The sequence below is a fragment of the Coregonus lavaretus genome (assembly GCF_964263955.1).
Source record: "Coregonus lavaretus genome assembly, chromosome: 5".
Taxonomy (NCBI): Eukaryota; Metazoa; Chordata; class Actinopteri; order Salmoniformes; family Salmonidae; genus Coregonus; species Coregonus lavaretus.
The window spans coordinates 42,376,857-42,402,141 of NC_139992.1; the positions used below are offsets into that span (position 1 = coordinate 42,376,857).

Sequence of the window (25,285 nt, forward strand, 5' to 3'; positions counted from 1 at the left end):
GCTTGTAGCGTCATACCCAAGAAGACTTGAGGCTGTAATCACTGCCAAAGGTGCATCAACAAAGTACTGAGTAAAGGGTCTGAATTCTTATGTAAATGTGATATTTAAGTTTTTATTTATAATAAAATAGCAAATATTTCTACAAACTTTGTAATTATGGGGTATTGTGTGTAGATTGATGAGGGAAAAAAACAATTTAATCAATTTTAGTATGAGGCTGTAACGTAACAAAATGTGGAGAAAGTCAAGGGTCTGAATACTTTCCGCATGCACTGTATATCACTTGCTTCTCAAAATTGTGTATGTGACATGTTGTGTGTATAATATACCTGATACTCTCTGAGTGGTCCCTTTATAATGACATCGTCATAACCCTGGGCTCTGATTGGCCCTGGCCTTTATTATGACATTATGATATCATCATAACACTTCTCTCTGATTGGTCCCTTCATAATGACATCATAACCCTGCTCTCTTATTAGTCTATCATAAGAACATTGTCATTACGAAAGGACCAATCAGAGAGCAGGGTTATGACAATGTCCTTATGATGGACTAATCAGAGAGTAGAGTTATGATGATGTAATAATGAGGGACCAATTTAACATTATACACGTTGTCTTATACTCATTTCTGATTGGCTTGAAGGGCATTCTACAGCGTGCATTATTTTCCTAGAAAGCAAGGTATCAGCATGGTAGAATTCCATGGCTATAGTTCATTCTTACATGTTTTATGTTTGTGCTGCTTTTGAAAGCAAAAGTCGATTTGAAAACATTATTGGCATTGTTGAATTCGATTTTCATAATAGCAAGCTAGGACTGATGGTTTGGTTAGCTAAACTAGCAAGTCTGTTTGTTTGTTTACCAAGGAAACTACTGTAGCTATCTAGTAAACTTGCTAGCCACTTCAGTGGATGTTGAACACATTTCTACCTGAAAATGGACATATTTCTAGCGGCAAATGTGTTAAATTATAGCCATGGTATAAAAGCGATAATCAACTCGAGCTCTATGCTGCTCTCTGATTGGTCCCTTCGTAATGCCATCATCATCATCAGACTGCTCTGATACACCTCCCATTTATTGGGTGCCTCTAGCCTTGTATATGACAACACCAGTTTCAGGTCCTATTAGGTTCTTCATCTCAAGATTTGTATTTCAACTGGTTTTCACTGTGGAGAAAGAAAGTGCTTATTGCCTTCTTGCTAAATAAAGATCCAGCCTGTCGAACTGAATTTAGGCTCCCAGCTAAAAAAGGGCTGTGCCCAAAGTAATGTGTCATGGGAAAAAATACATGAGAAAACAGTGACCATAATTCTGAAGGGACAGGCAGGGAATTATGGGAGAACAATTAAACATATTTTCAGTGTAATTTGGAGGAGGAGGAACAGGGAAGAATAATAAAAAAGACATAGACTGACTTTATCACAACACCACATTATGGAGCAATCAACACACATACCATTCAGGTTTGAGTCTCATATTTCTCCAATTAAGTTTTGAGATGAGATGATTTCAGTGTGCAGTTGGCAGTATGTGAAATTCCTTGGCTTGGTCCGAAGTAACGCCCTGGTGGGTACAGAGCACTGACATACCAGCCTGATGGTACCACGCTCTGATCCCAGGGAGACCACCGCAATACTGGGCTCACCCTGGTCAGGTCAGCCTCCTCTGCCTCCCTGGTCCTCCAGGCCAGGAGAGAAATCACAGGATCAAAGCCAGGCCGTGTCCCGGGGCGACGGGGGAGAGCAGGGGGAATGGTCACTCCCGGTCACACCAACCTCACCACTCTAATTCATACAATGGCATTTCCTGCAGATAAGGGGATAAGGCTGGTATGCCTGGTGCTTGTCTTCGATCTTCTGTAGGCTATTTGGAATATAAGATTATGCAATCTTGTTGGAATGTTTTATTACCATCGTAATGTGAGAGTGTTTGTTTGTTTGCTTTGTTAATCAGCGGTCTGTGCAGCTGGACCGGTTTGTGGTGAGCGGTTGGGACCGTTGTAGCCACTGCCATCTCTGGGCGATAGGCCCTACCGCCCCCACCCTATGGTCCCTGAGTGGGCTGACCAAGCCTGTGCTGCAAGATTGTACTTGACCCAGCCAAGATTCCTAGAATGGCTTTTCACTTTGAGAGAAATCTGTTGGGAAATCAGTCAGAAAGACTTACTGTACCTCACAGACATGGATTGCTTTTTCCCCTTGAATTGCTTGAAGCCCAGCAGTGTCCCCAGCCATCGCTGTGTTTGAGGATAACGCTCTGTGCTTGCTCCAGACCTGTGTTCAAATACTATATGATATCTTTCAAATTCGTTGAGTGTTTGCTTTAGCTTGGCTGGAGTGCCAGGTGGGCGGGGTTTGCACTTTCGGGGACTTTTCTATTGGTCCAGTAAGCCAGGCAAGCTCAATCAAGCACAGATAAAGTATTTGAAATTATTCAAATTAATTGAACCCTGGTCTGCCTTGCTCAACCCTTTTATCGGGATGAAATCCAAGTCCCACTTTGGGCTGCAGGATGACTTCCATCGTCCTGTTGAATGGCTGAGTCTGGCGACAGGGGAGCTCTCTCATCCTGCGTTCTCCCTCAATCTAATCAAGCAATGAGACCAATAAGGTGAATTAAGACGTGAGTTGAGATGGCTATCCTCTCACAGAGGTTTCTTTGTGCCTGGTATAGGAATAAGAGGCCCATGGTTAGCATGCATCACACACAGGAAAGGAACAGGGCCGGGGCAGCCTCCAGACCAGACTCAGGAGTCTACCCTTCCCTGCTAGCGATTTATAAGGAGTCGGATCACCTTGCTATAGCAGTTTTCAAAGCACTTTCTTCAGCCGTGCGAGCTAGGGCCCCATTTCCTCCTTTCTCTCTGGAGGGAAATGTAAGTGTGCTGGGGAGGAAATGTTGCAAAGACGGAGGGAAGTCACAGAGACGAAGAAAGCAATGTTATTTGTAGACCAGTGGGGCCAGCGCCTTAAAATAAACGACTCCAAAAATGTTTTACTGGAAACGGCTCGCCACTGATTAACACACCATGTTTTCAACAGGCTACAGAACAACTGCAATCATCAGTCTGGACAGAACTTTTGTTTGGGACAAGTATACTGTATTTATGGCCAGCTGCTCTGTTGGTCTATCTGCCCCCTGGGCCTTTCTTCCTGTTGGACATCCTGTTTCTGATGAATCGGCCTTTAAAGAGGAAGCTGGTGGTCACAAGGACACACCCCCTCAGCCCAGCACAACCAAATACAGCATCCTCCCCATTCAGAAAGCACCAGCCAACGCTGCTGACAGGAGCTCCCTCACCAGAATCTTTTTTGTTTGCGTTCTTCCTTCCCCTGATCTTTGACTGCACAGACCAGGTCCACTTGTGACAGGCTGCCCACTGCCTATTGGCTCCCATTCAAACCACTTCCCTTCTTCAACGCCTTGAGATGTCTGTGATGTGAGGAGAGGAGAGGAAGGGGAACTGACTCAGTGGAGGCTGCTGAGGGGAGGACAGCTCATAATAATGGCTGGAATGGAGCAAATGGAATGGCATCAAACACATGGAAACTATATGTTTGATGTAGTTGATACCGTTCCACTAATTCTGCTCCAGTCATTACCACAAGCCCGTCCTCCCCAATTAGGGTGCCACCAACCTCCTGTGAACTGACTGTAGAGCTGACAGACAGAGCAGCACGGGGGGCCCCCTCAGCCTCGGCCTGGTTAGTTACATAACGCAGACTCCCTCTATCGAGTATGCGTTCACAGGAACTACATCACTCTCTCATAGCCTACACACACAACACACTCATGTACACATACTGCACGCTGTACGTACAGGTTGACATACAGAGACACAGACACCGTCTCAGGCTCATCAGAGTGCGCTCCTCCAGACGTCAGAGGATGAGTTTTGTTCTCTGTTCAGAGGAGAGGATGTGATCTCACCCAGTAAAAATCCAACCTATTTCGCTAGCCGCTCGTGACTTAATCCAAGCTCCCCCTTTGTGCTAGGCGCTCCCCCCTTCCTTCCCTCCCTCCAATCCTCCCCTCCCCTCCTTCTCTTGCTCCCTCACTCCTGAGTGTATGGAAGGAACAGAGTAGGCCAATGTTCTCGCAGAGATGCTGGTTACGGGTGAGAGACACAAGCTGATGGACGTCAGAGAGAGAGATAGAGGGAGAGTTGTATATAGGAAGGGCTGAGAGAAGAGGGGATAGAGGCACTGACTCAGGTCTGTGTTCAAGACCAATGACTAGACCCGGAAGTGCTTACTGTCTCAACATTGTCTTCTCAAATGTTGGCATTGGGTTTTGAATAAGGGCTTTCAGTTTCACTGAGAATCTCTAAATGTACAATGTGGGAAACACCCCTCTTTTTCCTGTTCTGAATGTATAGTTTTTTCCATTGCTTTCTCTCTAGCTCGTCTGACGGAAAATTAACTGTTTATGCATGTCTGCATAGACTACGTCTGTGTGTCTGTCTATGTTTTCTATGTAAATATTTTATTATCTTCCCTCAGACTTCAACAGGACTCAAATTGAAAGGAATTACTTGGGCTGCAGTCGGGCCAACCCACATGCCTTTTGCTCTCTATGGTTTTTATTCTGTGCCAGGTCAGCTTTTCCTTCCCCTTGACTCTCGCATTCACTGGCTTCTTCATAGGTTCACTTTGCTCTGAAGAAGAACCATAGGAGTGATGGGAGTCTCTTATGTCAAATGCCTTCTACCCTGCACATACATAACTCTACTGAGTGTGTTAACCTCATTACCACACACAAACCTTGAAGCTGTGCTTGTCATGTCCATTGCAATTATAAGAGCACTGACATGATATTAGTGGAACATATGAAAGCTCCCAGTACCACCCTGCAGCTCTGAGATTGGTTCTCACCGCATTGGCTCCCAGTACCACTCTGCAGCTCTGACAGAGGTTCTCACCGCATTAGCTCCCAGTACCACTCTGCAGCTCTGAGAGAGGTTTTCACCGCATTGGCTCCCAGTCCCACTCTGCAGCTCTGAGAGAGATTCTCACTGCATTGGCTCCCAGTACAACTCTGCAACTCTGAGAGAGGTTCTCACCACTGACTGTTGACACACAGGCATTCCAGCCTGGAATGCTCGTCTCTGCTGCAAATAAACCAAAATAGACTTTGTGCCTCTTCATGTGCCATCGTGGGGCCCTGAGTTTTCCCTGATGGGTCAGACAGTCAGGAAAAACTCTGGGCCCTGGCTATGTGGGCACGCTATAATCAGGTTTGGCAGTTAACTGGCACGTCATTGCGGTATTTATTTACCTGATGGTCTCGCTTGCATTACTCGCTCAATCACACAACGTTCATACATTTACATTTTAGTCATTTAGCAGACGCTCTAATCCAGAGTGACTTACAGTTAGTGAGTGCATACATTTTTCATAATATAATGATGTTGACCTTCAGGCCAATTTCAGGGATTAGTGAATATCTTTATTTTCCCCACTATCTTTCTCTCCCCCAGTGTGTGTGTGTGTGTGTGTGTGTGTGTGTGTGTGTGTGTGTGTCTGTGCCTCTCTTTCTCTGACCCTGGTGTCATCCTGTGATCTGCTCTGATCTGGGGGCCTGTATGTCTCGGAGCCCCTGCTCTAATGGGTTCAGTGGGCTGGTATGCAGCAGGAATCTTTGGATCAAGGTGATTTCACGCTCCCCCACGTTTTCCCAGGGCTCGGCCCAGTCTCTGTTACCTCTGTGCGACTTGGAGTGTGTGATAGTGGCTGACACGTGTTATCATTAGACACATGCACACACAGTAGCATTGAGCAAAGGGAGGTTTATCTGTCTGACACCTCCATTTACCCCAAGGTTTGGATTATGGCTGCCTGGTATGAGCATGGCAGCCATGGTCCCATATGGTCTCCAGCTGAGACTCCTGCCCTGCACATTATAACTGAGGTCGTCAACTTGTTTCCCCATAGGCCTATATTAATTGCATATCTGTCTGACCTGAAAGTGGAATGCAAACTGAATGCTTTCAGCCTGTCCCCTTTGAAGTAAAACTAATCTGACTAACCTTGACATTCCCATGGAGACAATTCGCCCTCTCTTTCTGGGCATTCCGTTCTCATAACAACTCAGCAGATGCTGCAGCAGTTTGTTTCTCTCAATGAAACTCCATATTTCATTCAGTTATTTTTGGTAATGATTGTGAAAGAGGAAATGTGTGTTATCATCCCAGCAAGATGTTGCTTTTTCAGCTCAATGATTTGTAGTTCCTCTTTCAACAATAGTATAGGTGATTGTTCTGTAAACATTGAGATAGTTGAACTAAGATAGTTGAACTAAAGAAAAGCTTGCGGTTTAGTTTGCTAGATTCCAAGTTCTTGATAATTAATAAATTAAGTGCCAATTAAGAATAGCCTAGTTATAATCTTATAATAACACGGTTATTTGAAATTCGTTAGCCGTAGTAGAAGCAGTAGCCTGGTTAAAGATGACAAACAAAGATGTAAGAGATACAGAAACCTCACAATGCTAGTGTGATCGATTAGGTTCATGTCTGACATTTCTATATTTTCGATTTCACTGCATCAGCGCATGTGTGAGGCCGGAGTTGGGGTGGGGAGAGGGACAAGTTAAACGAGTGAGGTGGCATTCATCCGGTTCCTGCTTCTAGCAACACAGCAAGAGATAGAGCAAAAGCTTGTTGTACAATCTATCACTATAGCCTAGCCAATTGTTGTGCAGAATGAGATATGCTTGCGTCATAGCCTATAGCCTACCCTGCGTTTATTCAGACTTCAATAAGAAGAAAGTAGCCTAAAGGTCAGGGCTGAGAGGAAACAGAGGCTATCGAGAGGCAGGACTACGCTGGAATAAACCCTGCAGTCTCACCCATGCTTCCTCCCGAATAGCCTACTTCTCCAGCAGTTTTACACTGTCCCCACTACTGTTTTGACGTTATAATTTTTTTCTGCAAAGGAAAGAACCGAACCATGGAACTTCTTTGCTTCGAGGACAAAGTCGTGAGAGCCCAAATTGACCCCAACATTCTCTATGACGACAGAGTATTGCAAAGTCTGCTAACCATTGAAGACAGGTTTCTACCGCAATGTTCGTATTTTAAATGTGTCCAGAAGGACATTCAGCCACACATGAGGCGAATGGTTGCAGGATGGATGCACGAGGTTTGTGAGCGTTTTTAGCCTACATGTGCATTGATCAGGTATATTGCTGCTTGAAGGCATGTGTGCATTGGTCAGGTATATTGTTTGAAGTCATTTACTTCCCTCACTCTAATAAGTGTGCCTTGTATAATACGATTTGATTTCTCTAATCCAAATCAACATGTGTGTGCGTTTTTGTGTAAGAATGTTGCAAGTTGCTCATAGGCGCATGTTCTAATAACTCTGTAATAAGGTTGTGTATTTATTCAGATGGTTTATTGAAGTTTCATAGCATGGTTGTTTTGAGAGCTGACATGCATGTCGTGTAGCCGAATTTTAACAATTTAATTCACTGAGAAATGACCCATGCAATGCGTTGTGGTGCTTCGGAAGTTCCACCAGGCTAGCTAAAGTCATCACCATGCATTTAAGTTCGCGGAATGTCAACATCTTGGATTGTATTAGTCATGGAATCAGTCAAATGAAAGAAGACATTTTAAGCTTCATTTTCATGTTGAATCTATCCAATTTGAACGTTCTGAATAATTATGACCATTTTTGGAAAATATTATTTCCAGTTCTTGTTGCCTCAAAACAGCAAGCACGCACAGGCTACTTTCGTTTTTTCAATTATAAACCTTTATCAAAGAGAAATTATTCTCACAATTTTCGGGAATGGTTTAGGAATGGTTTATGAACATTACGCATACAATTTCCCTGCTGTAGCTAATTTATTTATATTAGTAATTATTTTTTGAAAATATGTCGGACATGGCGAAATGAGCAGCGTGGGTGTTTGGGCATAACTTCCGCTACAGGCTATAATGAATGAGAGCTTTTTGACATACTTTGATATTTAAGCTTTTAATGCGGATCCACTGACTGAATATCGACAACATAGATCACATTTGGTTTTCCCATCATGCACAATTTGATATTTTCTTGTTTCTGCAGACATTAATGTAAATATTGATATAATAATAAAAAATAGTAGGCCTAATATTATAATAATATTCTCTCCCACCAGGTTTGTGAAGAGGAGAAGACTGAGGAAGACGTTTTCCCCTTGGCTATTAATTATTTGGACAGATTTTTAGCGGTGGTGCCCACTAGAAAGTCTTATTTGCAACTTCTAGGAGCTGTATGCATGTTCCTTGCAACAAAGTTAAAGGAGAGTCGTCCATTAACTGCAGAAAAGCTGTGCATGTACACAGACAACTCCATCACACCAAGGGAGCTGCTGGTAAGAAACAATTGTTTTCTCATAATGCATGGAAAAGTATGCAATTACTTAAAACGTCATACATTCATGTATAGCCCAATAATTGTACAAGATTATACTTTTTTCTTCAGACATATTTAGTTAGATATGTCAGTGTACAGTTCTGGAGACTGATTAATTCCTTGGCCATACAGTAGGCCTATGCATGCATGAGGAGAGTGCCTGATCAGATCTGAACTGAAGTGGCCTGTGTTGCCATCTAGTGGCAGTTATTTGTCTTGTGGTAGAAGGATTTAAACATTTCCAACATTGTGAATCAAGAATTTGTAGAAAGGAACAGTAGTGCATACATCCACAAAGGGTTCTATTAAGATCCACTGGTTGAGGAAGTTTATATGCATTAGTTTCATAATATCCAACTGTGTTTTCTTGACCACTCTCTCTGTTGTTAATTGAATGATTGGTCTCGCTCAGGGGCCAGTTATTCACAGGTTATCCCACAGGGGACCCCCAGTTAACCAGCCCACCCTCCTAGCAACTCTTTAAAGCCTGTCAATCCCTAGTATCAGATAAGACATTCCTCCCTACCATTACATCAATATTTCTACAGTAAATGGCATGTCCCACCCATGTTGCTCAAGAGGCCAAATATGAATCACCATAGGAGAGCTATAGGACTGTGTCCTCTTCTCCTCTGCTGTCCAGCTGCTGGGGTTGCATCAGCACACAACCCTTGTGCTAGAGGTTTCCTTGGAAAAAGTCAATGGAAACTTATAGTTAGAGACTAGCCTGGTCCCAGATGTGTTTGTGCTGTCTTGCCAATTCTTAAGGTCACAGTAATGCAAACTCATGCTAGACGGCACAAACAGACCTGGGACCAGGCTAAGAAGAGACATGGTGAAATTGAGATTCTTTGTCAATGAGCCACAGCTGGTGCATCAGCTGGGAGAGAGAGGGGAATTCAGGGGGTTTCTAGCAAGGGCAGCTGTCCAGGAAGTGAGCGCAGCAGCGACAACAGAACAGACCTCCTCCCTGCACATCTTCAGTCTACATTCTCCACGGGCTTAGCATAGGTTAATCTTTTGCATGTGTGGCGCTGCGCTGGTAGGAAACATATATGGATGAATGAAGTCTCGCTGTATGGCTGACGCTTGTCCTGGGCTGCCCATATCATCTGAGAGAGCCGCTCAAAGAGGGGGCTGTCCCTGTCCACGCTAACAGAGGGGTTTCAGTAAACATGGGCGTTCACTGCCACAGCCTCTGTCTCGGGTTGACACATCATCTCAAAGAGGAAACCAGTCGGGGGATCAGCTGAATTTGTCACATTGGCTGTTTTGTTCCATTCCTTTTCCCCTTGGGGTGAGGCTGCTTTTAACATAAAAGCTCCCTGCAGCATGCTAACCAACGCGGGCGGTGCAGACCAAAGACTCTAGCTAAGGCTTGTGACAGGAAGGAAGCAACTGTGGCTGCGATGCTGCTGTCTTTTTGGCTGGGACTGGAACCAGTGGCGAGGCTCGACACGTCACATCAAATCAAATCAAATTGTATTTGTCACATACACGTGTTTAGCAGATGTTATTGCGGGTGTAGCGAAATGCTTGTGCTTCTAGCTCCGACAGTGCAGTAATATCTAACAAGTAATATCTAACAATTTCACGACATATACCCAATACACACCAATCTAAGGAAGGAATGGAATTAAGAATATATACATATATGGACAAGCAATGACAGAGCGGCATGGACTAAGATACAGTAGAATATTATAGAATACAGTATATACATATACTGGGCTCCCGAGTGGCGCAGCGGTCTAAGGCACTGCATCTCAGTGCTTGAGGCATCACTACAGACCCCCTGGTTCGATTCCAGGCTGTATCACAACCGGCCATGATTGGGAGTCTCATAGGGCGGCGCACAATTGGCCCAGCGTCGTCCGGGTTTGGCCGGTGTAGGCCGTCATTGTAAATAAGAATTTGTTCTTAACTGACTTGCCTAGTTAAATAAAGATAAAATAAATAAATAAACATATGAGATGAGTAATGCAAGATATGTAAACATTATTCAAGTGACTAGTGTTCCATTTCTTAAAGTGGCCAGTGATTTCAATAAGCAGCAGCAGCCTCTAATGTGCTAGTGATGGCTATTTAACAGTCTGATGGCCTTGAGATAGAAGCTTTTTCATTCTCTCGGTCCAATCTTTGTGCACCTGTACTGACCTCGCCTTCTGGATGATAGCGGGGTGAACAGGCAGTGGCTCGGGTGGTTGATGTCCTTGATGATCTTTTTGGCCTTCCTGTGACATCGGGTGCTGTAGTTGTCCTGGAGGGCGGGTAGTTGAATAACAATGAGAGAACCATGCAGACAAATATTCAGACAGAGAGCGGGAGCGAGAGAGAGAGAGCAAAGAGAGAGTCGAGGAAAATGTTGCTCTGGTGTTGAATGATATCTCCTCTGAATTGAGACAGACTTGTTGGTATGCATGGTATTTCATGGCAAACAGATGAGTAAACGGATCAACAATCCTCAAACATCCCCTCAATACCCTACAACAGAATAAAACAATTGATAAAAGTCCCATGATGGTAGTGACTGCCGATTACTGCTTATCACTTATTAACCATAATTTCACATTATTTGACTTTAATAAAGTATTTCAGTTGTGTATATTACATTTGTTTTATTTGATTACTATTATTTCATTCCAAGTCATCATCTCATCTCTATAGAGCTGCTGCCTATGCTGTCTGACTAAATCACTATTTTAGTAGTTCTTCAAAGTAAATAAGGCATACTTTTATGACTGCTGAATACCAACTATCAATGAATTAGATCATGTATTTTCAGGTAGAGACCTCGCGAAGCAACAGCTGCTCTCTATATCACGCATTTATCTCTCTTCTGTAGCAGGCATAAATTAAACTCAGACCAGACAAGTAGATGCGCAATGGATTATGGTCATTGTAGTTAATTACCACGTTTAATGCGCTAAACTATGTAGTATATTGGCCTGTTGGAAAGGACAACTCCCTACTACATCGCACAGTTCAGGCTCGATCTGATTTATCCCTAGAGAAACTGTAAGATGTGCGCATTGAGCTCACAGAAGAAGGAAAGTTCACAGAAGGAAAAAAAAAACGACGTCAGTCAATTAGTAGTTTAAAAACCGACATTTTGGTTAATCGTTCAGCAGCTTATAAACCCAGCTCATGCATTTTTTGACAGTAAGGCTGAGTAAAGTGGTGAATGCATAATAATGATCCACAAGACATTGCAATTCTTCTCATGCTTTGTTTTTTTCCTTCCGTCTCTGTCCTCTAGGAGTGGGAGTTGGTGGTCCTAGGGAAGTTGAAGTGGAACATGGCGGCAGTCATCCCAAACGACTTTGTGGATCACATCATAGGCAGACTGCCCCTGCCCAAAGAGAAGCTATCTGTGGTCCGCAAGCACACACAGACATTCATCGCCCTGTGTGCCACAGGTAATAACAGGAAATGACCTCAGGAGACCTTCTGCTTCCTGATAGGATAGTCTCTCCTCTTTCTCGTTCACAATCTGTCTGACATTGTGACTCATCGTTGATTGCACTCATCTGACCCTCTACTCTGCAGTCTAAAGGCAGGGACCACAAACACACATCCATCCAATGACTGCTCTCCACGTTTCTGTTTCCATCACTGGAACACTGCTCGTAGCCTAATGGGGTCATCTTTACATTAGAACGGCTGCTAAAAGCAGATGCAAGCTGTATCAGAGCACTTTGAGCATATAAGGCATTAATAGTATAGTTAAAGGAGGCTGGGAGAATCCTCTCAGTGCGTGTAGTGTTTAGGTTAGCCTCCCCCTGTGATGACAGTGGGTGGATGAGTCTCCTCGCCTGCTGTTTGGCTCCCCTTCCACCTCCTCCTCTGTGGACTAGGATGACTCGGGTGCAGCAGCTGGGTTGCTCTCTCGCTCTCTCTTTCTGAGTATTGTTTGTTGACAGAGGCCCTTCCAGGTTTGATAAGTCAGAACTGGCAGCCGGCAGTCTTCCTTCCTTCCTCCCCCAGCCTCTGTACATCTCTGCTGTGGAGCAGGATGGACTCAGATGCTGCTTCAGGCCCTTCCTAAACTCTAAGGGTGAATCCCAATGGGTTTGTTTCCTTTCCTATATCCTACTGTATGTCCTACCGCCTATGTCCTTGTTCTGATTGAATGGACTGCAGTAATAAGACAGTCCCAACTAGCTTACCTGTAGGCAGCTGCTGGTCTATTTCTCTCTTCTATATATTCAATCTTTCACATACGTTTTTTTCCTTGTCAGACAATTTTAGAGGGAGGAATTAAAACGTAGGGAAAAAGTCCACTTTGGTGTATTCAGATTTACTGCCATGTGTCTCTTTGATCCGATCTGGCCCATAAGTCCTTGTTTACTACAATATGGTATTCAAGCCATAGGCTCCTTCAATGAGGTTCATGCCCTGTGGCTGTTTAGTGCCATTTTAGTGTTGCATTTTTTATTTGGGCGTGTTTCAGCGGTCTCCCCACTATTCATAAGCGGCCCGTTTATATCATAAGCGCAAAACAGCCACAATAAAAAAAGAATCCGCTGTGGTTTAGCAGTAATGTAAATGTTTGGGGTTTTATGTGCTGCTCTGAATGTTGTTCTCATGACAGGGGAGCTCTCTGGCCTTTGCACAGCTGGACTCTTGAGGAGGAGACGAGAGTGGTTGGACTACTCCCTGGGGTTGATCCAAAGCTATCAGTCACATCCTCTTTCTATAAAGAGAGAGAAGGCCACAGCACAGAGACCAGGGTCTGTGCTTGGCTGGATTGTGCTGTGCTGGGGCTAGAGCTGGAGCTAACCCCAGTCCACGTTAGGGCCGTTTCCTTTCCTCCAGGCCTGCTTCCTCTCTCCCCCGCCAGCCAGCCATCCGGCAGGGCTGTTGTCGCTCAGGGCTCTGGGCCTGGTTGATGGTGGACAAGAGGGAGTAGTTCCTGGAACTTATTGCTCACTGAGTAGGAGGATTCCTGCTCTGTTTTCCTAATCACAGCTGAGGCAGAGTGAGGGAAAACACACAGACTCCACCACGGCCATTTTGGACATGTGTTAGACTGTGGGAAAGTTGGGTTAAGCTCTTTAAGAACTCATATTAAGAGATTATAAAGATGTTTGAACGTCTTTAAATGCTCAGCTCCCTTACTTCATTTGGACTACTCCTTGACTTGATAGTGCATCTTGTGTGAATGTGTTAATCTATGGGAAAGTAGAGTTCAACTCAGTTCGTAACTTATATTATAGACTTGTCCCTCTTTAAATGCTTCCTCACTTCCTTTGGACTACTCCTTGACTTGAATGTGTAACTACGATTCTGGTTTGTCACCCCTTGACTTGACTGTTGTGAACTCACTGATGTCCGACAGGTGACTGATGGATCACGTTGTCTCTTGTCCTCAGATTTCAGCTTCGCCATGAACCCCCCCTCCATGATCGCTTCGGGCAGCGTGGGGGCGGCAGTCTGCGGCCTGCAGCTGGACAAATCAGACCAGGCCCTGAGTCGAGACCGTTTGACTGACCTGCTGGCTAAGATCACCAACACAGAGGTGGTAAGTAGTGTCTATAGCCTGATCCCAGGTCTGTTTGTGATGTTTGGCCAATTCAGAAAGCACAAACAGATCTGAGATCAGGCTAGGTAAGTGCTACACGGCAGACATTTTAGGAGCATGGCAGGGAACTTTTGAAGAGTTGGTAATATCAGTGTTGGTGAGCGTATAGCGCAAAATACTTAATGTGTTCCAACATTGGGCACCGACACCCTCTTCGTCTGCCTGTTAGACTTAGCTATTCACCAACGTTTCTGGGCTTGGAGCACGGAGACCGTCCTGATAAACAAGAGCGATGCTACAGTATGCCTGCAGTAGTCGCACATTGAAGCTATTTACTTTTCATGGAGTCAGAGCCTGTGGGTCTTGGCTCGGGACCCAGACTGCAGCTATAAAGAGCAGAGGCGAGGGAATGTCTTCTTAGAACCCAGGGCCACATTCTTGTGGTAGGACACAGGCAGGCAGTTCCTTTGTATGGCTCCCACTTTAGCTCTCCTCTCTCCTGAAAGAGCATGTTGCTAATGCCTAACAGAGCCTCCATCTTTCCAGGGGAAATGGCAGCAGAGAAACGAGCACAGATTTCCTAACTCTTTAAGATGACATGCATTGAGAGCCCGCTCACACTAACGGTAGCTAACGCACTTTTGTACATCGCGCTGTTCTGTACATTTGACCTTATTTTAGCACCCCAAAAACATAATACTTCCAGGTCAACTGTAATATGAATACCATTGTAAAGCACATTTTCTCTGGCTTTTTTCACCCGATGTCACGGTTTCGGCCGAGGCTGCTCCTTCTCCTTGTTCGGGCAGGCTTCGGCGGTCGTCGTCCCCGGAGTACTAGCTGCCACCGTTCGATGTTTCATGTTTGTTTGGTTTTGTCTAGTTGTACACCTGTCCCTTGTTAGTGTTTGATTTTGTTTCCTATTTAGTTATCGTGTGTTGGGTCAGGTGTTATGTGTGATTATTTTTATCAGCTGTTGCCTTCAAGGAGTTTCCTCTCTCGTTAGTTTGTAATTTCGAGAGTTCGCACTGTGTGCGCTTTTTCTTGTTTTTGCGCACTGTGTGTTGTGCGTAATTGTTCGTGCCGCCCGGTTGGGTTGGCGACTCATTCCTGTTTTGGAGTAAACAAAGTCTGTTGAAGAACACCCTTGTTCCTGCGCTTGATTCCCTGCACCACATCCACACGCAGCACTCTGACAGAATCACACATCACACTATGGAATCAGCAGGAGCAGCTGCGCCAACGGACATTATGGAGGACCGTCTTCGTGGGCAGGAGGACAGGATCAACCAGATCGGTCACGCCCTGGATCAGGTGATGAACACTCTCCACCGATGGGAGACCAGCGGGGTACCCACGCCCCCACCTACCGGACCATCCCCATCGGTCAGTCCTCCTGTCCCCCTTCCGGAACCCAGCGGGATTCGGCTCTCCCTCCCGAGGGCGTACGACGGCTCCGCTGCCGGGTGTCAAGGGTTCTTGCTGCAAGTGGAGCTCTACCTCGCCACCGTACACCCGGCTCCCTCGGGACACGAGAGCGTCTCCGCCCTCATCTCCTGTCTCACCGGCAAGGCGTTGGAGTGGGCCAACGCCGAATGGAGGAGAATAGACGCCGCTACGGTTACCTATGCGGAGTTCTCCCGCCGCTTCCGTGCCGTGTTTGACCATCCACCGGAGGGGAAGGCGGCGGGGGAGCGTCTGTTCTACCTCCGACAGGGGATGAGGAGCGCACAGGCTTTTGCATTGGAGTTCCGGACTCTAGCGGCAGATGCAGGGTGGAATGAGCGGGCCCTCATAGACCACTTCCGCTGCAGCCTCCGGGAGGACGTCCAGAGAGAGTTGGCGTGCAGGGATACCACGTTGTCGTTTGACCAACTGGTCGACATGGCCATTCGGCTGGACACCCTGCTCGCTACCCGTGGACGTCCCGGGGGGGGGTTGCCCATTCCACCTTCCAGCGCCTCCGAGCCGAGCCCTATGGAGCTCGGAGGTGCTGGCGCTAGGGAACGGAGGAGTAGGAACCCGAGGGGGGCCGTTCCCTGCACCAACTGTGGCCGTGGAGGGCACACCGCGGCTAGGTGTTGGGGAAGGTCCCCTGGTGGAGGTGAGGTCAGGCCAGGCATTGGGGAGTCCTCCCAGGTGAGTAGGCGCCCTACTTACCCAGAGCTTTCTGTCGTTCACCTAACCTTGCCTGTTTGTTTTCCACAGGTTGCACCTCGTTCCCAGCATAAGGCGCTGGTAGATTCAGGCGCAGCTGGGAATTTTGTAGATCGCCAGTTCTGTGTAAAGTTAGGGATTCCCCTCCTTCCCGTTGATAAGCCTTTCCCTGTACATGCCCTAGATAGCCGTCCGTTAGGATCTGGGTTGATTAGGGAGGTCACAGCGCCTCTTAAGATGGTGACGCAGGGGGGTCATGAGGAGACGATTCAGCTCTATCTGATTGACTCTCCTGCGTATCCGGTGGTGCTGGGGCTTCCCTGGTTGATTACCCATGACCCTACTATTTCGTGGCGAGAGAAAGCTCTTACAGGGTGGTCTGCTCAGTGTGTGGGGCTGTGTCTGGGTGTTTCCATTGGGGCGACCTCGGTGGAGAGTCCGAATCTAATGCCAGCACTGCAGATTCCCCCTGAGTATGAGGATTTGAAACTGGTGTTCAGTAAGACTAGGGCAGCGCAGCTGCCGCCTCATAGACAGGGGGATTGTGCGATAGATCTCCAGTCAGGAGCAGCTCTCCCGCGGAGCCATGTGTATCCCTTGTCCCAAGAGGAGAGGAAGGCAATGGAAACTTACATCGCCGAGTCTCTGAGACAGGGATACATACGGGCCTCCACTTCACCCGCGTCCTCAAGCTTCTTTTTTGTGAAGAAAAAAGATGGAGGTCTGCGCCCGTGTATTGATTACCGCGGTCTCAATCAGATTACAGTGAAGTACAGCTATCCACTTCCTCTGATTGCGACTATGACGGAGTCATTACACGGTGCTCAGTTCTTCACAAAATTGGATCTTAGGAGCGCATATAACTTGGTGCGCATTAGAGAGGGCGATGAATGGAAGACAGCATTTAGCACGACCTCCGGTCATTACGAGTATCTCGTCATGCCATATGGGTTAATGAATGCTCCCTCAGTCTTCCAATCCTTTGTAGATGAGATTTTCCGGGACATGCAGGGGCAGGGAGTAGTCGTGTACATAGACGATATTCTGGTGTACAGTTCTACCCGAGCTGAGCATGTAGCCCTGGTGCGCCGAGTGTTGAGGAGGCTGTTGGAGCATGACCTATATGTCAAGGCAGAGAAATGTCTGTTCTTTCAGAAGTCGGTCTCCTTTTTGGGTTATCAATTGTCTGCGTCAGGGGTGAAGATGGAGGTTGACCGGGTGTCAGCTGTGCGTAATTGGCAAACCCCAACCACTGTGAAAGAGGTGCAACAGTTCTTGGGTTTTGCGAATTATTACCGGAGGTTTATCCGGGGTTTTGGACAGGTGGCAGCTCCCATTACGTCTCTGTTGAAGGGGGGTCCGGTGCGCTTGCAGTGGTCAGCTGAGGCGGACAGGGCTTTTGGGAGACTGAAGGACCTGTTTACCTCGGCGCCGGTGTTGGCGCATCCGGATCCCGCTTTGCCTTTCCAGGTAGAGGTAGACGCGTCCGAGGCTGGTATTGGGGCTGTTCTCTCCCAACGGTCTGGCACACCACCTAAACTCCGCCCCTGTGCTTTTTATTCTAAGAAGCTCAGTCCGGCGGAGCGGAATTATGACGTAGGGGACAGGGAGCTGTTAGCCGTGGTACAGGCCCTAAAGGTGTGGAGGCATTGGCTTGAGGGGGCTCAACACCCTTTCCTCATTCTAACTGACCACCGTAACCTGGAATACATCCGGGCAGCTAGGAGACTGAATCCTCGCCAGGCCCGCTGGACTATGTTTCTAGCCCGGTTTGTGTTTAAAATCACTTACATCCCAGAAACCTGCCCCTCCGCCTGCCCTGCCGGAAGCTGGGTCGGCGGTTTGTGGGGCCATTTAAAGTCCTGAGGAGGTTGAACGAGGTGTGTTACAGGTTAGAACTGCCTATTGATTACAGGAATATTAACCCCTCGTTTCATGTGTCTCTCCTCAGGCCGGTGGTAGCTGGTCCACTCCAGGATTATGAGATAGAGGAGATTCCTCCGCCCCCGTTGGACATCGAGGGGGCTCCGGCGTACACTGTGAGGTCCATCCTTGATTCGAGACGCCGGATGGGGGGTCTCCAATATCTCGTGGAGTGGGAGGGGTACGGCCCGGAGGAGCGGTGCTGGGTGCCGAGGAGGGACATATTAGACCTGTCCCTGCTGACCGAGTTCCATCGGGGTCATCCTACGCGCCCTGCTCCGCGTCGTCCTGGTCGTCCCCGAGGCCGGGATCGGCGCACGGCTGGAGCCGCGCGTCAAGGGGGGGGTACTGTCACGGTTTCGGCCGAGGCTGCTCCTTCTCCTTGTTCGGGCAGGCTTCGGCGGTCGTCGTCCCCGGAGTACTAGCTGCCACCGTTCGATGTTTCATGTTTGTTTGGTTTTGTCTAGTTGTACACCTGTCCCTTGTTAGTGTTTGATTTTGTTTCCTATTTAGTTATCGTGTGTTGGGTCAGGTGTTATGTGTGATTATTTTTGTCAGCTGTTGCCTTCAAGGAGTTTCCTCTCTCGTTAGTTTGTAATTTCGAGAGTTCGCACTGTGTGCGCTTTTTCTTGTTTTTGCGCACTGTGTGTTGTGCGTAATTGTTCGTGCCGCCCGGTTGGGTTGGCGACTCATTCCTGTTTTGGAGTAAACAAAGTCTGTTGAAGAACACCCTTGTTCCTGCGCTTGATTCCCTGCACCACATCCACACGCAGCACTCTGACACCCGATTTGTCCAACTTATCACCTCTAACATGTAAATAAAACACTATAAAGAGTTTATATAATGTCTCATTACATACCTATTTGAAGGTTTGTGTCGAAGGGTTTTTAGGGCGGTGCTAAATTTATCTTCACAATTAAACTGTGGGTGTCACGGTTTTTGATGATGGCTCGCAGTGATTATGCGCAAAAAATAGAATTGATTGAATTAACTATTGATGAACTCACAAGTAATTAACTTTACACTCACCATTGATCATTTCTTGTTTTTAATCTGCGAGAGAAGCGCTACACCTGGTGGAAAGTGGCTGTACGGCACAGAATGAGTTGAATAATGCGTGGCGTACGTTACGTCGTTTGATGCCAACACAGTCGCTACAGTCCCATTAGTTTTCATTGCAGCCTCGTTTGAATGCCGCAGTTGCCCACATATGTATGGGATGGAGTTAGCTATCGTTATATATATTAGTGGAGGCTGGTGGGAGGAGCTATAGGAGGACGGGCTCATTGTAATGGCTGGAATGAAATTAATGGAATGGTATCAAACAGATCAAACATATGGACACCACATGTTTGACTCTGTCCCATTAATTCCATTCCAGCCATTACATTGAGCCCGTCCTCTTATAGCTCCTCCCACCAGCCTCCACTGCTATATATATATATATATATATATATATATATATATACAGCTCTGGAAAAAAGTAAGAGGCCACTGCAAAATTATCAGTTTCTCTGGTTTTACTATTTATAGGTATGTGTTTGGGTAAAAATAACATTTTTGTTTTATTCTATAAACTACTGACAACATTTCTCCCAAATTCCAAATAAATATATTGTCATTTAGAGCATTTATTTGCAGAAAATGACAACTGGTCAAAATAACAAAAAAGATGCAGTGTTGTCAGACCTCGAATAATGAAATAAAGAAAATAAGTTCATGTTCATTTTTAAACAACACAATACCAATGTTTTAACTTAGGAAGAGTTCAGAAATCAATATTTGGTGGAATAACCCTGATAGCTTTCATGCATCTTGGCATGCTCTCCACCAGTCTTTCACATTGATGTTGGGTGACTTTATGCCACTCCTGGCACAAAAATTCAAGCAGATCGGCTTTGTTTGATGGCTTGTGACCATCCATCTTCCTCATAATCACATTCCAGAAGTTTTCAATGGGGTTCAGGTCTGGAGATTGGGCTGGCCATGACAGGGTCTTGATCTGGTGGTCCTCCATCCACACCTTGATTGACCTGGCTGTGTGGCATGGCGCATTGTCCTGCTGGAAAAACCAATCCTCAGAGTTGGGGAACAATGTCAGAGCAAAAGGAAGCACGTTTTCTTCCAGGACAACCTTGTACGTGGCTTGATTCATGCGTCCTTCACAAAGACAAATCTGCCCGATTCCAGCCTTGCTGAAGCACCCCCAGATCATCACCGATCCTCCACCAAATTTCACAGTGGGTGCGAGACACTGTGGCTTGTAGGCCTCTACAGGTCTCCGTCTAACCATTAGACGACCAGGTGTTGGGCAAAGCTGAAAATTGGACTCATCAGAGAAGATGACCTTACTCCAGTCCTCTACGGTCCAATCCTTATGGTCTTTTGCAAACCTCAGCCTGGCTCTTCTTTGCTTCTCATTGATTAAGGGCTTTTTTCTAGCTTTGCACGACTTCAGCCCTGCCCCTAGGAGCCTGTTTTGAACCGTCCTTGCCGTGCACTTCACCCCAGCTGCCGTTTGCCATTCTTTTTGTAGGTCACTTGATGTCATCCTACGGTTGTTGAGTGACATTCGAATGAGTTGGCGATCATCCCGGTCAGTAGAGAGTCGTTTTCGCCCTCTGCCGGTCTGTAGCTTTGTTGTCCCCAATGTCTGCTGCTTGACCTTGTTCTTATGAACCGCCGTCTTTGAAATTTTAAGGATGGAAGCAACCTGACGCTCACTGTATCCCTCTGCCAGTAAAACCAGAATTGAACCCTTCCTTTCCTCACTCAAAACTTTCCTTTTCAACTCTTTTGGCATGGTCAATAGTAATTTTTTGATTAATATTACTTTTGAGGTACTATTAGCCATCCAGCGGGTCCTATTGCAAGAGGATAGTGATGACCACAGCAGTGGTTTTTATACTTTTCCTCGTTAAATAAGATTATGTTCAGGTGATCACCTAATCAGTACCTAATTCAGTAGAATGAGGTGTGCCTGTGTTGGAATTCAACAGACACTGGAATGGAATGGCTGTCATACATGTAGAGATGCTGATTTAAGAAAAAGTTGCAGTGGTCTCTTAATTTTTTCCACAGCTGTATATATATACAGTGCCTTCGGAAAGTATTCAGACCCCTTGACTTCTTCCACATTTTGTTAGGTTACAGCCTTATTCTAAAATTTATTACATTTTTTCCCCCTCATCAATCTACACACAATACCCCATGCCAAGAGTGTGCAAAGCTGTCATCAAGGCAAAGGGTGGCTATTTGAAGAATCTCAAATATAAAATATATTTTGATTTGTTTAACACTTTTTTGGTTACTACATGATTCCATATGTGTTATTTCATAGTTTTGATGTCTTCACTATTATTCTACATTGTAGAAAATTGTAAAAATAAAGAAAAACCCTGTAGTGAGTAGGTGTGTCCAAACTTTTGACTGGTAGTGTAAGTATTCATAGCAACACCCACCCGTAGTATGCGTTCCAGCAGGTATATCTCACTGGTCATCCCCAAAGCCAACACCTCCTTTGGCCGCCATTCCTTCCAGTTCTCTGCTGCAAATGACTGTAACGAACTGCAAAAATCTCTGAAGCTGGAGACACTTATCTCCCTCACTATCTTTAAGCATCAGTTGTCAGAGCAGCTTACCGATCACTGCACCTATACACAGCCCATCTGTAATTAGCCCACCCAACTACCTCATCCCCATATTGTTATTTACATTGTTATTTATTTTGCTCATTTGCACCCCAGTATCTCTATTTGCACATCATCTTCTGCACATCTATCACACCAGTGTTAATACTAAATTGTAATTATTTTGCACTATGGCCTATTTATTGCCTTACCTCCATAACTTACTACATTTGCACACACTGTATATAGATTTTCTATTGTGTTATTGACTGTACGTTTTGTTTATTCCATATGTAACTCTGTGTTTGTTGTTTTTATCGCACTGCTTTGCTTTATCTTGGCCAGGTCGCAGTTGTAAATGAGAACTTGTTCTTAACTGGCTTACCTGGTTAAATAAAGGTGAAATAAAAAAAAAATAAAAAAAAATTCAGACCCTTTACTCAGTACTTTGTTGAAGCACCTTTGTCAGCGATTACAGCCTTGAGTCTTCTAGGGTATGACACTTCAAGCTTGGCACACCTGTATTTGGGGAGTTTCTCCCATTCTTCTCTGCAGATCCTCTCAAGCTCTGTCAGGTTGGATGGGGAGCGTTGCCGCACAGCTATTTTCAGGTCTCTCCAGAGATGTTCGATCGGGTTCAAGTCCGGGCTCTGGCTGGGCCACTCAAGGACATTCAGAGACTGTTGTCTTGGCTGTGTGCTTAGGGTCGTTGTTCTGTTGGAAGGTGAACCTTCGCCCCAGTCTGAGGTCCTGAGCGCTTTGGAGCAGGTTTTCATCAAGGATCTCTTTGTACTTTGCTCCATTCATCTTTGTCTCGATCCTGACTAGTCTCCCAGTCGCTGCCACTGAAAAACATCCCCACAGCATGATGCTGCCACCACAATGCTTCACCGTAGGGATTGTGCCAGGTTTCCTCCAGACGTGACGCTTGGCATTCAGGCCAAAGAGTTGACGCTTGGTTTCATCAGACCAGAAAATCTTGTTTCTCATGGTCTGAGAGTCTTTAGGTGCCTTTTGGCTAACTCCAAGCGAGCTGTCATGTGCCTTTTACTGAGGAGTGGCTTCCGTCTGGCCACTCTACCATAAAGTCCTGATTGGTGGAGTGCTATAGAGATGGTTATCCTTCTGGAAGGTTCTCCCATCTCCACAGAGGAGCTCTAGAGCTCTATCATAGTGACCGTTGGGTTCTTGGTCACCTCCCTGACCAAGACCCTTCTCCCCCGATTGCTCAGTTTGGCCGGGCGGCCAGCTCTAGGAAGTGTCTTGGTGGTTCCAAACTTCTTCCATTTAAGAATGATGGAGGCCACTGTGTTCTTGGGGACCTTCAATGCTGCAGAATTCTTTGGGTAACCTTCCCCAGATCTGTCCCTCAACACAATCCTGTCTCGGAGTTCTACGGACAATTCCTTCGACCTCATGGCTTGGTTTTTGCTCTGACATGCACTGTCAACTGTGGGACCTTATATAGACAGGTGTGTGCCTTTCCAAATAATTTCCAATCAATTGAATTTACCACAGGTGGACTCCAATCAAGTTGTAGAAACACCTGAAGGATGATCAATGGAAACAGGATGCACCTGAGCTCAATTTCGAGTCTCATAGCAAAGGGTCTGAATGCTTCTGTTTTTTATTTTTAATACATTTGCAAAAATTTCTAAAAACCTGTTTTTGCTTTGTCATTATGGGGTATTGTGTGTAGATTGATGAGGAAAACAATTAATTTCATCAATTTTAGAATAAGGCTGTAACGTAACAAAATGTGGAAAAAGTCAAGGGGTCTTAATACTTTACGAAGGCACTGTATATGTATATGTGCTGTAGATGCGAAAATCTATAATTTTACGTCACAGACTAAAGGCCAGTTCAGCAGCACACAGGGACTCAGGGGCCACAGTCAGTCTTAAGACTAGGAACAACCCAGCATCTCTCGATAGACCTGTGGTTATTATGTGGCCATGGCAACGCTGGCGCTCAGACTGCTGCCCATTAGGTTTTAATTATCCGTACATTTCAAAGGAATGTTGGCCTCTTTGCGAGCTGTATGCACTCTTTAGGGTCTGCGCTTTCGGCTCAGTAGAGTCAGACCTCCCATGAGAGGACGCACGGAATCAGGGAAATGACTTTGGAGATTCACCCGCTGTCTCCTGGGTGATGAGAAAGGTTTCTTTGGTCTCAGGGCTGCTGTGTTCCTCTCAACAACCCTATGGCCCTTGGTCAAAAATGTTGCACTATAAAGGGAATATGGTACCATTTGGGAGTCCAGCCCGTTATCGACTTTAGGACTATTAGGAATGTTCTCCCCACACTTCAGGTGTGTTTGAGAGGATTCAAGGGCCCATTGAGTCGCCTGGTGTCTGTGTGCGCTGGTACCCATTGTTCTAGTGACTGACTGGTCATGAAACAGGCACGACCACCTATCACAAGACCCATAATTCCCTCCCGGCCTGGCCTGCCATGCATGTGACCAAAGCTATTCCAATAACAGTCAGATGTCAAACGTGTAACTGTGTGACAGCGTTAACTGTTTGTCCACAGGTGTCTGGGGTCAATCAAGAGTGTGTGTGTGTGTATGTACAGCCCCTAAAGTAGAGGTGTTAGTGTATTGATGTCTCTTCTCTGTGTGTGTTGCAGGACTGTCTGAAGGGGTGTCAGGAGCAGATAGAGCGGGTGTTGGCCAGTAGCCTGCAGCAGGAGCAACAGCAGCAGAGGCAGGAGGCCCAAGGCAGGCCGGGCAGCAAGACCATAGAGCAGCAAGACCAGTCCAGAACCCCAACAGACGTATCCAGCACCCCAACAGACGTACGCGACGTCAACCTATGAGCTTCCCACCACCACCACCATCTACAAGAGTGACGTCCACCAGCGAGCTCCCAGCAATCACGTCACTCTGTCAATCTATGGGATCCAACAACATTCGCAACGTCAAGCAATGAGCTGCCAGCACATACGCCAAGTCAACCAATGAACTCCCACCACTAAATGCCACACCAATCTATGAGTTCCCACCCTTGTGTGTTAAGTCAACCTGTGAGGTCTCACAAAGTTTGGGATGACAGTCTATGAGCTGCCAACAGCATCATGCTGGAATTATCAACTGATGAGAACTTTTATAAACAAGATAGAGAATAGATTAAAGAAAATTGGGTGGCTCCCATCTATATTTAGCTGGTCACATATTAACATATGTGCCATATTAAATTAAACAAGCTATTTTAGACACAAAATCTATTTGAAAACTTGATAGTGCCTTAGGTTTGCAGAAAGGAAACCTGAATAGATTTGCATACTTGAATTATAAAAATATAGAAATATTAGTTTTTTACTTGATAAAAATGCAAAATATAATTTTTCACTCGAAAAAAGCTAGCAAAAACATTTAGTTATTATTCATATTATTGTATTATAATTATTGTTATTATAAATATTGTTATCATTATTTCAATATAATTTAGTTTTATGATTATTATTATAATAATTGTTAATCATTATTAAGCATTTATCCATTTCACAGTGAGTGGGCGTTTCCCTCAGTTTCAAATACAGGAAGCCCCTGTAGTACTGTGTGCATTACATTACAGTAAGTGCTGGTTTGGTTCTGCACAGTGTTCATACACCTTTATTTAGGAGAAGCTAATGTA

At 45.7% G+C, this 25,285-nt stretch overlaps 1 protein-coding gene across 2 annotated transcripts; it reads left to right on the top strand.

Moving 5' to 3' along the window:
- Positions 1–6,616: 6,616 nt before the first annotated feature.
- Positions 6,617–24,565, top strand: LOC311130036 (G1/S-specific cyclin-D2-like). 2 transcript variants are annotated; one of them, XM_084162654.1, is made up of 5 exons: positions 6,617–7,150; positions 8,157–8,372; positions 11,673–11,832; positions 13,789–13,937; positions 18,046–18,739. In XM_084162654.1, exons 1-5 carry the CDS (start codon positions 6,959–6,961, stop codon positions 18,076–18,078), a joined length of 750 nt encoding a protein of 249 aa, XP_084018780.1. In that variant the 5' UTR covers positions 6,617–6,958; the 3' UTR covers positions 18,079–18,739. The 2 variants fall into 2 exon arrangements, with proteins under 2 accessions (XP_084018780.1, XP_084018779.1); XM_084162653.1 differs by lacking the exon at positions 18,046–18,739 and adding an exon at positions 24,279–24,565 and having other exon boundaries at positions 6,873–7,150.
- Positions 24,566–25,285: the final 720 nt, after the last annotated feature.

Coding starts and splice junctions, on each gene's coding strand:
- LOC311130036 (XM_084162653.1), top strand. CDS start 6,959: ATGGAACTTCTTTGCTTCGAGGACAAAGTCGTGAGAGCCCAAATTGAC. Junction 11,833..13,788: donor CATCGCCCTGTGTGCCACAG/GTAATAACAGGA, acceptor TCTTGTCCTCAG/ATTTCAGCTTCGCCATGAAC. Junction 13,938..24,278: donor AGATCACCAACACAGAGGTG/GTAAGTAGTGTC, acceptor TGTGTGTTGCAG/GACTGTCTGAAGGGGTGTCA.